General features: G+C 70.8%; 1 protein-coding gene across 1 annotated transcript; it reads left to right on the forward strand.

Annotated features, from left to right (window-relative positions):
- Positions 1 to 4,196: 4,196 nt before the first annotated feature.
- On the forward strand, positions 4,197 to 8,712 carry LBX2 (ladybird homeobox 2). Its single transcript, XM_084516402.1, has 2 exons — positions 4,197 to 4,781; positions 7,719 to 8,712. Exons 1-2 carry the CDS (start codon positions 4,451 to 4,453, stop codon positions 8,114 to 8,116), a joined length of 729 nt encoding a protein of 242 aa, XP_084372528.1. The 5' UTR covers positions 4,197 to 4,450; the 3' UTR covers positions 8,117 to 8,712.
- The last annotated feature ends 3,874 nt before the right edge of the window (positions 8,713 to 12,586 follow it).

Consider the following 12,586-nt stretch of genomic DNA (forward strand, 5'->3'; position numbering starts at 1 on the left):
CAGTTCACAGCCTGGTGCTCCGCACACCCCCAGGCACGGCTGTCACACGCCTGCACAGCTCTGTGCACAGCCACACGCAGGGCCACTGGGTGTCTGCTGGGGGTGCACACACACACCACAGGCATGGGGGTGAGCACTGCCTGCACACCGCACACACCTGCACGGCCCCGTGTGTCTCAGGTGCCCCCAGCCCCTCAGCTCCTGGGGGGGCATGAGCCCCTGCCCACTCCTCACCGTGTCCACGCCCGGCAGCGCTCATCCCCGCTGCGCTCTCCGCTTGATTAAGCTGCGGGTCCGCCCAGCACTTGTGCGTGCCGCGAGGTCAGTGCACGGTAATGAATAGATCATTTGCCAGTAACCCCTGGCGAGGGATCCCCGGCGCCCCCCGCTCCCCGGACACATTAATACGCCGTTTCCCCGGGGCGAGTGTAATCGCATCAGTTGCTGCTTCGCCGCAGCCGCCCCAGCCGCGAGCCGGGTGAGTGTTTATTGCCAATAATTGGCCGGGTCTCCTCCCCCGGCACCAGGGCGCACAGGCCCCGCGCAGCAGCTCCCCTGGTAATGCCCCGCGCGCCTCCGCTACTGACAGTTTAATTTTACACCGAGCTATTCCCCTTATTAAAGGAAAATTCATTTGCAAGCAATTTCCATGTGCAAACTGCTCTGCATTTCTAACTCTGGCGCGGGGCTGGGAGCGCCCCTAATTGAATTACTGCCAGGCGGTTCGTCATGGAGCCTGCGTTATTGAAATGGATTCGCTAAATAATAGATCAGGGGCAGAACGCGGAGCCTTGGCATAAGCATATTAGAGGGCTGAGCTGCCGCCTCCCGCCCCTAATCACGTTACCCTGTCACGGGGAATTCGCTGCACAGCGCAGACACCCGAGCGTGGGGCGTCCCTGCCGCCTGCTCCCAGGGCTGCCACGGCCACGGGTGCCACAAGCCACACTGGTGCCCCCGTGCCCCTGTGCCGTGGGTGTTTTGTGCTACGGGTGCCCTCGAGACGCGGGTGTCCTGGGTGGGGGTGTCCAGCCAACCCCCAGCCATTGGCACCATGCAAGGCACACACGCCATCCAGTGCCTGTGCCCCTGCGCGTGCTCACACGGCCCTGTGCGCGTGCACGCCCTCACACGTGCATGCGCAGCTGTGCTCTGGCACTGCTCACGTTGCTCCCGATGCGAGTGCTGCAGACCCTGCGCAGCTGCTGGGGCAGAGCCACGCAGGGCTCCGCCTCGGCTGTCCCAGGCTGTGCTGGGGGCACCCATGGGTGCGCTGGGGGCTGCTTCCCGCACCCAGGCCTGCACCAAGGGAGTAACATATGGGCTGGCAGAGCTGTACTGGGGTATGCACCCCCCGCAGTGTTGGGGACCCCAGCTCTGTCCCAGCACCCATGCAGGACGCAGCACCCGCCGGGCCGTGGGCGCCTGGCCAGCGTGGGGCCGGCCGCCAGCCAGGGCGCTCTGCCCCGCTCAGCAGGAAGCTGAAATTTTCCTGCAAAAATTCAAAAGTCTTTTTGTTTTCCACCTTGTGTCCTGCTTTGGGGTGAAGCGCATTTTCCATCCTGTTCCCAGCAGCTGGGGCTGACATTTCCCCACCCGGTGTGAACCAGGGGCCGGCGCCCTCTCTGCGCCTAGCTGGGGTCCGTGTGCCCGTGGTGAGCAGGGCCAGGGCAGGACAGAGAGCCCGCTGCAGGGCAGGGGGCACGGGGTGGCACACTGCTCTGTGCCCTTGTGTCCACCTTCTGGCCATGCACTCCCCCCACCAGCTGTCCTGGTGCAGGCTGCATGGGGCATGGGCTGGGGGGACCTCACATCCCAGCAGGGTGAGCGCAGCCAGATGCAGCCCTGTGACCAGCACAGGTCCTGGCCCCACGGTCCCAGCCTCGATGCTGAGCTCCAGGCACCGCTGGCCCAGGGCTTCGTAGGCAAAGTTCTCGTCCCGGTCCCCAGAGCAGATGAAGTTGCAGGGCGAGATTTATTCAGAGGTGCAGGGCTGCTACAAACCCCGGTCAGTGCAAGAACAAGGAATTAGCCTAAGCAGCAATTTCCTGGTGCGTGTCACAGGGCATTAGCTGAGACAGAGCACAGGGCGCGGGTGTGAGCTGGGGCTCAGCCACCCCGCAGGGCTAGGACCGGGGTGAGGAAGGCTGCACACACCAGAGGGCTGCACACGCTGAGGGTGCAGCTCGTGGGAATCACAGCCCCAGCATCCTAGGGGACAGCCCACACTCCCCGCAGCACATGTGGCCAGGGAGCTCAGAGCGCCCCTTTCCTGCCTGCTCTGGGTGGCTGGGACCCATGGTCCGGCACGGTGCCCCTGTGCTGCACGGTGCTGCTGGAGGGGACAGCGTGCACGGCTGGCACTGCCGCTTGCTGAGGCCCCGACGAGGCCTGGGCAGCTCCTGAGGGGTCAGGGGCCAGGGGAGGCAGCGGGGGCCTGGCTCACCTGCACCCTGGGATGGGCACTGCAGAGCCGGGCAGGAGCACGTGCAGCAAAGGTGGCACCACCGGCTCCTTGCCGTGTCTCCTTATTGCCAGCTGAGCACACGAGCCCTGCGGAAAGGACAAAAGGCTGCGAGGCAGACACATGGACGCTGCCGCATCGGCGCCGAGTGCGAGGGGCTGCGGGTGCCCCCACAAGCGGGACTCATCCAGCAGCACACGGCCAGCACCAGGGGAAGGGGCAGCCCTGAGCTCTCCCAGCCTGCGCCGCGGCACAGGGACTTCCCAAGAGCAGCTTTAAAACCTCTCAGAAATTGGTTAAATCTCACGCTGAGGGCTGGAGCGCCGGCAAGCCCTCACCCCACCCCCGCCCCGGGGTTTAATTGCTCCGGCTGCTAGGAAATTTCAAGGTTGAATTTGTCTAACTCCAATTTCCAGCCAGGGGATCGCGTTCTGCCTTTGTCAGCAACATTGGAAGCCCCCCCCCGCAGCTCTCCCCCTCCCCAGCACCAGCAGCGGCACACGCGGGTCCCCCTGCACCTGCTCCCACCCGCCCGGCACAGTTCCCCCACGGCCCCCAGCCCACAGGTTCATTTTCTGTCATTACTGTGGTGACCCCTGCACCCTCAGCAGCATCTCTGTGTCCCCCGCTGTCCCCTCCCCACATTCAGGCTGCCCTCCCTCGGAGCATCACCCGCCCCAGAAGGGCACTGTCACTGGCGCAAGCCCCCCCTGCCCGAGCAGGATCCCCTCTCCAAAGCCCCCCAGAATGCGTAACCAATGCTGCGTGTGCCACGCAGTGACCAGCCTGTGCCCACATGAGCTCCAGCAGCACAGGGCTTCCCCGCTGCACCCAGCAGAGCTGCTCCCCGCTTGCTGCAGCATCCCCTCCTTCCCAATCCCCCCAGCAGCTGGGAATGCCCCCAGGCCATTCCTTGCCTCCTGGGGACAGCCCCTCGCCCCTCCTTTCCCCTCCTATCTGCAGCATCCCGGGGGTGGCACTGGGACAGCGGGACGGCGTCCTCCGCTCCCTCCCTGATCCCATAGCTGGGTGCCCCCTCCCCAGCCCCCCAGGGAAGATGCTGCCCAGCGCCCAGGCAGCATTGCCCGAGAATGCACCACTGGCCCTGGGAAGGATCGAGACCTCTGGGCGATGAGACAGTTCCTGGTCCCAGTCCCGCCTGGGAAACCGGTCCCGGTGCCGGCGGCGGGGCTCACCTGCGTGTGCGGGCGTCCCTGGGCCTTTACGAGCGGACGGGATCACGGAGCTATTTGTACCGGGGGGTTTACGGCCGGGCCGCGCTCTGAAACCCAAAACCCGCCCGAAGCGGCCTAATCACTCCCAGACGCGGCGGCCCCTGCGCTTTTATGGGGCGTTTTAGAGCAGGGGAGCTAATAAATTTCTGCGACGGCAAAAGCCCCGCCGGGTCGGGCGGGGGGGCTCGGCGGGGGGTTAGCGGGCCGCCCCCGAGGAGCTCTTAAAACCGGGCGCGGCGGCGCGGTGCTGCGCCCCGGCTGCCTCCCGTTACAGCCACACCGGCCCGGGAGCGGAGCCCCCCCCCGCCCCGCGGGGCCGGAGCGGCGGGGACCCCCCTGGCCCCCCCCGGCCCCCTCCGCTCCCCTCCACTCCCCTCCGCTCCCCCGCTCCCGGCTCCCGCCCCCGCGGCTCCTCCTCCTCCCGGTGCCCCGTTATCCGCCCCGGCCCCGCGCCTTTAAGGCTGCGGCACCGGGGCCGCGGGGGGGAGCGGCGGCGGGCGCGGAGCTCGCCCTGCCCGCCGAGCGGCTCCCGGCGCCGGGAGGCCGAGCGCTCCGCCGCCGCCGGGCCCCCGCCGAGGGGGCGGGCTGCGCCCGCCGGGTTTAAGTGCGGCCGCGGCCGGCGCGGAGCCGCTTCATGCGCGGGCGGGGCGGCCGGGACAGCGGCTCCGAGGGGGGATCCGCCGCCGCGGCCCCGGCAGCATGAGGCGGGCGCGCCGCTGAGCCGGCCCCGGTGCAGGACCGGGGACGCGCCATGACCTCGGCGCGGGAGGCGGCCGGTTCCCCCCCGCTGCCCGCCGCGGGCGAGGAGCGCCGCCGGGGCGCCCTGGACCAGCTGCCGCCGCCCGCCAACTCCAACAAGCCGCTGACCCCCTTCGGCATCGAGGACATCCTCAGCAGGCCCTCGGGCCGCAGGGCCCCCCCCGGGCACGGCGCGCCCCCGGCCCGGCTCCCGGACAAGGCGGCGGGGCCCGGCGCGCCCCGCAACGGCGTGTGCGCCCCGTCCTCGCCGCTCTGCGCGCTGGAGGAGCTCGCCAGCAAAACTTTCAAGGGGCTGGAGCTGAACGTGCTGCAGGCGGCGGAAGGTACCGGGGCGCCTCGGGGCCGGGCCGTGGGCGCGGGGCCGGGGCCGGGAGCGGGGCCGGCCGGGGAGGCGGCCCGGGGCCGGCGGGGGCCCGGAGGGAGCGGGGCAGGTGCGTGTCCGGCGGCCGGGCCGGGCCGGGCGCGGAGGGGGCGGCGGGCGGCGGACGCGGTCCCGAGGCGGGCCGGGCCTGGGCCGCCTCCGGGGTCCCTCCTCGCCTCCCGCCCGGCGCGGCGCGGCCCGGCGGCTCCGGTAAGTTTGGTTCATGTCCGCACCGGGAGAGCGGGGCCGCGGCGCCGGACAGAGCCCGGACGACGGCGGCGGCCCGGGAGGGCCCGGAGCGTTCCCGCAGCGAGGACCGGGCGCGGCGTTACCGCTCCGCGGAGCCGCGGCCCGGAGGGAGGCAGAGGCCGGGGCCGGCCCGGGGGGTCCAGCGAGCCCCCCGCCGTGCGCACCGGCCGAGCCGCGCCGCGGGAGCTCCGCCGCGGCCCCGGGACGGGCGAGGTCAGAGCCCGGTACCGGGCCCTCGGCGCCCGGCGTCAGCGGGAGAGCGAGCTCCGCAAAATGCTGCGGCGGGAGGGAGAGCCGGGCCCCGCCGCCTTTACCGGGAGCCGCACATAACGAGCCGGGTACCGGGCCGGACCGCGCCGCAGAGAGCACAAGATCGGTCCCGCCGGCGGCCACAGCCCTAAAACGGAGGCAGCGGCCCCGCGGAGGGTGTGGATCCGTTACCGAGCGCTCGGGCAGACCAGCCGCAGCCGGCTCGCTCCCGTCGGTAACGAAAACCTTTAACGAAAACCCGCGCCGGGCCGCGGCTTTTCCGCCCCCCGGAGTGGGGCTGGGTCCCTCGCCGCGTTCCGAGCGGACACGCCGGCCCCGGTCGCGATCCTCGTTTGTAGCGCAGAAATCCCGTTTGCGCGGACTCCCGGCCCCGGCGGCCGCTCGCACCCGGTACCGGCAGAGGCGGCCCCGCGGGGCTGGAAATGGCCGCGCGGCTCCCGGCTGGGAACGGGCCCCGCGGGTGGCGGCAGCCCGGCCGCTCAGCCACGTCGCCGGCGGGGCCAGGCCCGGCCGCGGCTCCTCCGAACGCCCCGGGCGGCCCCGGGCTCCCGGCAGCGGCAGCCGCCGTGTGCGCGGCCCGGCAGCTCCGGTCCGACACAGGCCGTTATGGGGCGGACACCGGCGGGCAGAACGCGGCTCTCGGAGCTGACGAAAAGAAACGCCGGGGACGGGCAGAGCGGGCTCCCGTGATTAACGGGGAAAACAAAAACGTACCCGGAAGGACACACGGACAAAAACGGGACAGCTCGGGGCTCCGTAATTATCGAAAAAATAAAAGCCCTTACCCGGACGGACACACGGACAGAACCCGGGCAGCGCGTGGTTCCCAAATTAACGAAAAAAGCCTTTATCCGGACGGACACACGGACACGGACGTGCAGATCGGAGTTCTCGTAATTAACAACGAAATCCTCACCCGGATGGGCAGAGCGGGGTTCCTGTAATTATTAAAAAAAGAAAAAAAAAAAAGAAAGAAAAAGAAAGAAACGTTACCCAGACAGACACCCGGACACGGACGGGCAGATCGCGACTCCCGTAATTATCGAAAAAACCCTTACCCGGATAGACACACGGACAGAACCGGCACAGCTCGGAACTCCCGTAATTAACATAATTAACGAACGAGCCCGCTGCACGGACGGACACACGGGCAGAAAATTGGGACAGCCCGGGGCTCCCGCACTTAGCGAACGAGCGCGCCGAACGGACGGACACACGGACGGAGCCGCCGCCGACCGGCGCCTCGCAGAGACCGCGCCGGGCCGGGCAGCCCCGCTACGGGCGGGCGGGGCCGCGGCGGGGCCGGGGCCGGCGGCGACCGCTCAGCGGGAGGAGAACCGAGAGCGGCCCGGGCCGCGGCCCCGCGGGCTACGGCGGAGCCTTAACGGGAGCCTCACGGGGCGAGCCGCCGCCGAGCCGGGCCTCGGGAGCCGCGCTACCGAGCGCGGCGGGTCGGTGCCGCCGGCGGCCGAAAGGCTTCAACGGCCGCGCGGAGCCGGGAGCGGGACGGCGCCGCTGGTGGGAAGCCGTTACCGAGCGTGGAGCAGACCGGCAGCGGCCGGACACGGATCCGCGCATTTCGCAGAAGCTCTTTACCGGGGGCAGCCGCTGAGCGCGGTCTGTCGGGGCCTCGGGAGCTTCGGCGCGGCCGGAACCGACTCACACCGCAGACCGGCCTCGGGGCACCGGGCCGCCGGTAACCGGAACGCTCTGAGGGCGGTCCCCGGGCCGGGCCCGCCGGGAGCGGGTGCTCCTAAAGCCGCTGAAGCGAAAGGACAGCCGGCAGCGCGGGCCGGTCGGGGGCGAGCCCGGCCCGGCCGCGGCGCGGTGGGGACCCTGCGGCAGCGCTCCGGGACGCACGATCAGGGCCGAGCCTCCGGCGAGGAGAAACCGGACCGGAGCCCCGGAACGCTCCGCCGGCCCGGGACAGGGGGAACGGAGCGGCTGCGGGGCCGCGGGACACGGGTGGGCTCGGCCCGGCGCGGCGAGGAGCCGGCGGGCGGCGGCTCGGCCCGGGTCGGGGCCGCTGTGGAGCGGCGGGGGAAGCGGGCGGAGCGGGCCGGGAGCGGGGGGCGGCTCCGGGCCCCGGGAACCCGCGGCTGGGCACTGGGCTCCGTGCGGAGCCACGGGCAGGGCCGCGACCGGCACCGGGCACGGCACGGCACGGGGCTCGGCTCGGCACGGCTCGTTTCGGCTCGCTTTGCACGGCTGAGCAAAACTCAGCGCGGCCCCGTCGGGCACCTCTCGGCACGGCTCGGCTCGGCTCGGTTGGGCACGGCTCGGCGTTTCTCGGCCGGGAAGGGGCCGGGGGGCGGCGGGGCCGGGGGTGGGGGGTTGCACCGAGGCCGGGGGCAGCCGCGCTGACGCCGTGTCCCCGCAGGTCGGGAGCCGCTGGGCGCCTTCGGGCACCGCCCGGCCTCCAAGAAGCGGCGCAAGTCGCGGACGGCGTTCACCAACCAGCAGATCTACGAGCTGGAGAAGCGCTTCCTCTACCAGAAGTACCTCTCCCCGGCCGACCGCGACCAGCTGGCGCAGCGGCTGGCGCTGAGCACGGCTCAGGTCATCACCTGGTTCCAGAACCGCCGCGCCAAGCTCAAGCGCGACCTGGAGGAGATGCGCGCCGACGTGGCCTCGCTGCAGGCGCTGCCCCCCGCCGCCCTCGAGCAGCTGGCGGCGCTCCCCGAGCCCCCCCGCGCCCCCGCCGCCGCCCCCGCCGCCGGCCCCGAGCCGCCGCCCGCCGCCGAGCTCTCGGAGGAGGAGATCGACGTCGGGGACTGAGGCGGCGGGGCCGGGCCGGCACCGGGAACTGACCGCGGGCCGCCGCCGGAACGGGGCGGCCGCGCTGCCCCCGCCCCCGCGCCGGGGGCTTTGGTGCAATTTCTCTTTTTTGTCTTTGTTCTTTTTTTTTTTTTTTAATTTTATTTTCTATCGTGTCTGTCCCGTCGGTCCGTCCGCGAGGCCCGGGCCGCCCCGCGTGTATATATTTTGAATAAAGGAGACACCTTATTAACGAGGAGCGGGGGGGCTGGCTGGGCGCGGCGGGCTGTGCACGAGCAAACGGACGGACAGACGGACGGACACCCAAGCACCCGCACCCCCCGCTGCAGCCCGAGCTGGGCACAAGCATGGGGTTCTCAGCCTGGGGGAGCCCCGGGGCGGCCGGGGGCGAGGTGGGGCGCGGAGCCGCGGTCCCTGAGCCCCCCGGCTCCCTGCTCAGCCCCGCGCCGGCACCGCCGCCGGGACCCGGCCCCGCGCCCAGAGCTCTGGGACCCCCCCGGCAGGGCTGCAGCGGGGACGCGCTCGGGGCGCCGCCACCCGCAGCCGGGGCAGGGAGCAGCGGGGGGGCGAGCAGCGGGCCCCAAACAGCACCCCCGGCTGTGTGTCCGTGTGTCCGCGGGTGTGTGCTTGTGTGTCCGTGTCCGCGTTTCCGCGTGTCCCTGTCCGTGCCTTTGTCTGTGTCTGTGTCTCTGTTGGTGTTCCCGTGTCTGTGTGTGTCTGTACGTGTCTGTGTGTGTCTGTACATGTGTGTGTTTCCGCGCCTGTGTCCGTGTGTCCGTGGCTGTGTGTCCGTGTGTCTGTGCCCGTGCCCGTGTCCGTGCCCCCACCGCCCAGGCAGGGGCAGGCCGGGGCGCCCCCCGGTACCCGGACACCTGCTCCGAGTCGTTGGGCTCCACGCCGCCGCCCTTGACGTCATGCTCCGGTGACGTCACCGCGCGGGGGCGATGACGTCACTCCCCGAGGAGGCTCAGGGCGAGCGGGGGGTGTCCGAGCGGCAGCGAAGCGCTGCTCCGTGCCGGGGGCCCGGCCCCGCACCCCCCCCCGTCCGTTCCCACCGAGCCGGGGCGGCCGCGGGGAGGTGACAGGCAGCTGCCGGCCCCGTGCCCTTGCCGGCGGTCCCCGGAGCCCCCTGTCATCGCCGCTCCGTGTGAGCCCCCCCGGGCTCCATATGAGCCCTCGCTGATCTAATTACGCCGGTGCAAACTTCCGAACGGAGACCCGCTTCTTCCATTATTTACTCCATTTTTAATTGCATTGTCCTTCCCTTCCCCCAGCGCTGCAGCAGCGCCGGCCGAGGGGGAGGGGGAGAAATGAGATTTAGCCCTGAAAGTGCCTTTGAGCGGTCCCCCCCCCGGGAATTGCTTTTAATTTGACAGGTAGGAGGCCTGGGGAAGGCGGGCTCGGGGCGTGCGCGGGGCCGCGGCCGCGATCCCGCCGGGGTCGGGAGGGGCGCGCCCTGCCCGGGGACCCCGGCCCGGCCGTGCCGAAGCCCCCGGCTGCGGGCGTACCTTGGGGGGGGGGGGGAACGCGCGAGGGGCGGGGGTGGTCGGGGGCTCTCCTTGTGCTGCTTGACCCCTTGGCTGCGGGCAGCCCCGGACAGGGCTCCGGAGGAGAGGGGGCAGAAGACAAGCGGTGGGGATAAGGACCCCCAGGGGGTCCCGCCCTGCCTCCCTCCTCCCTCTCCTCACTGCTTGCAGACTCTGGGGGCTGCCTGGCCTCGGGAGCCCCCAGCCCGGCACCCACCCGGCTGCCCCGGTGCTGCTCCTGGGCCGACTCCTTCCCCCCAGCTCTGCACGGGCCCCCAGAGGCCCAGAGACTTGAGGGGGGGGGGTGTACACCCCGCGGGGAGAGGTTGTACACACAGCAATGGGGTTTGCACACACAGCAATGGGGTTTGCACACCTTGCAGGGGGGGACTGCACACACAGCAATAGGATCACACACACAGCAGTGGGATTTGCACACACTGAAATGGGATTTGCACACACAGCAGTGGGGTTTGTACACAGCAGTGGGGTTGCACACACAGCAGTGGGGTTGCACACCCCCGCGGGATCCCAGGACTCTCACACTGCCCCGTGGTGCCCGCAGCCACGGCCCCGCAGGGCTGGGGCAAGGCTCCGGGCTGCTGCTGCCGCCAACGCCTCATTCACTTGAGGGGCGACCAAAAAGCGGCGGTTTGTCCCCAGCCCCAGAGCCAGGAGCCCTGCGCTCTCCCCACGAGCCCCCAGCAGCCGCAGCCAGGAGCCAGGAGCGAGATAACGAAGCGCCTCTGCGGTCCCGCAGCCCCCCGGCCCCTCCGCCACCCCCCTCCCGGCAGGCGGCCACGCCGGCGATGTCCCCGGTCCCCACGATAGAGCCGGGCACGGGGCCGCATGCCCGGGGCCGGGGGCTCCAGTCCCGCAGTCCCGCCGCCCCCAGAGCCTCCCCGAGCGCCGCCGGGACCCCACATCTTCGGCCCCAGCCCTCCCCCTGCGCCCCACGGGCTGGGGGGGGGCAGCGTGGGGCAGGGACGGGGGAGGAGGAGGGGGCTCAGGCCCCCGCGTTTTGGCCCCGTCCCCGCAGCGAGAGCCGGTGCCAGCACCTCCCGCTCCTCCGTGCGCGGTGCCCGGCGGCTTTGGTGCCCCCGCCGCGGCCCCAGCCTGCCCGAGCCCCCCCGGGCTCAGCCCCCCCGCCGCCGCCCGTCCCCTCCCGTCTCGTCCTTTCCCGCGGGCTCCGCTCCGGGACGTGCCGCAGGCGCCGGGCGCGCCGCCATCGGCAGCCGCTTCCCCGGGCCCCCCGCCTGCAGCGGCACCGCGCGGGGGCGGCCGGCCGCGGGCTCGGGCACTGGCAGCAGCTGCGGCCCCCCCGGTGTGCGCGCTGGGGGGGCTGCGGAAGGCAGCGGGGCTGCGGGGGGAGCGGGGCTGCGGGGCTGCGCGGCGCCGCCCGAAGCGGGGTCCCCCCGCGTCCCCCACGCGCGCGGGCGCTGAGCACCCCGGGGGGGTTCCCGGCTGCGGGACCCGGCCCGCGGTCCCGGGAGGCCCTGGCCGGAGCCGGGCCGCGGGCACGCTCCAGCCGCGCTCGCCCCCGGGTGTTCCGCGCCCGTCACCGGGGCGCTGGGGCAGCTCCGTGCCCGTGCCGCCGGCGGGGGCACCGCCAGGCCCGGCCCCGCGCTCCGCTCCTCCCCGCGCGCTCTCGTCTTTTTCCTCTTCCAATTTTCTGGATGATTAACTCTGCTGCTGTTTCCTGACAACCTCTGCTGTTGGTATTAATTTCTTTTAACTAGTGATTAATTACTCGCTGTCTCCCGTGCTCCTTCTCCCCGCCGCCCATTTGCATATTAATCAAATCCTACTTGATGGCCTGCCTGCTGCCTTCCTGCCACGGCCCCTGCGACTCCCATCACCTGCAAATGACATTACAGGCACTGCTCTCCTAACAGCGGGGCTGGGGGCCCACAGCAAACACAGCGTGACACCGCACCGGGGGCAGCGGGACCCCCCCAACCCTGCCCCTCACCAGGACCCCCGCTGATGGGAAGCCCGGGCACCGGGAGGCCCCAGCTGGGCGGTGGGAGGCACTGGGGGCTGCCTGGGCGCTGCCCCCACCTCACCCCAGGTGCTCAGAGCACCTCCCCATGCCCCTGGGACCCCCGGGCTCTTCTCCGTGCCCAGAGGTTCCCAGGGTTGGGGGCCCAGTACGGCTGGTATGAGCAGGGAGGTGGAGCTGTCCCCATCACTGGTGTATTTGGGACACGTGGCCGAGGCACTAAGGGACACGATTTAGTGACGGGTCATGGTGGTTGGTTGGACTCATGGTCAGGTTGGTGGTTGGACTCAGTTGAAGCTCATTTCCAGCCCAGGTGGATTCCATGAATTGGTGACTCCACACTGCAGGAAGCAGCCTGTGCACGGAGTTGCCCTGTCCCTGCTGTGACAGCGCTGTGTCCCCGTGGCACCACCACCCCTCCTGCAGGACCCCGCACTGCCCTGGGCAATTGCCCATCCCCTCTGTCCCTGCTGTCCCTTGTCCTGTCCTCCCTGGCCACCACGGTGTCCCCACTCCTCCAGGGAGCACCCACACGGGACCGGGAGTGCCCACGCAGCCCGGCCAGGGGGCAGCTGCAGTGGTGGGGCAGCAAGACTCAGGGAAGCAGAGTGACCAGAGCAGCAGCCCTGTGGGTGCTGGGCCCCAGAGGATGTGGAGCTGTGCACCAGAGGCACACACCCCAGCCCAGTGAGCAGTGAAGGGCCCCTCAACCCCAGTGTGGTGAGCCAGCACCCTGTGGTGAGGGCTGGGTGGGCAGGAGCTGCAGCAGCGCCCGGCTGTGAGCCCGCCCGACACTCGCTCCTCTCCCATGCAAAAGCCACCGAGCACAGCTCGCCTCTGTAAATCACATGAAACCCTCAGATGCCTCAAAGGGCAGCTCCATTAGAGATAATCCCGCTAAAAACCCACAGATGTTCGCTGGGAAACCAGCCTCCCTGTGTG

The sequence above is a fragment of the Aythya ferina genome (genome assembly GCF_964211825.1).
Source record: "Aythya ferina genome assembly, chromosome: 4".
NCBI lineage: Eukaryota > Metazoa > Chordata > Aves > Anseriformes > Anatidae > Aythya > Aythya ferina.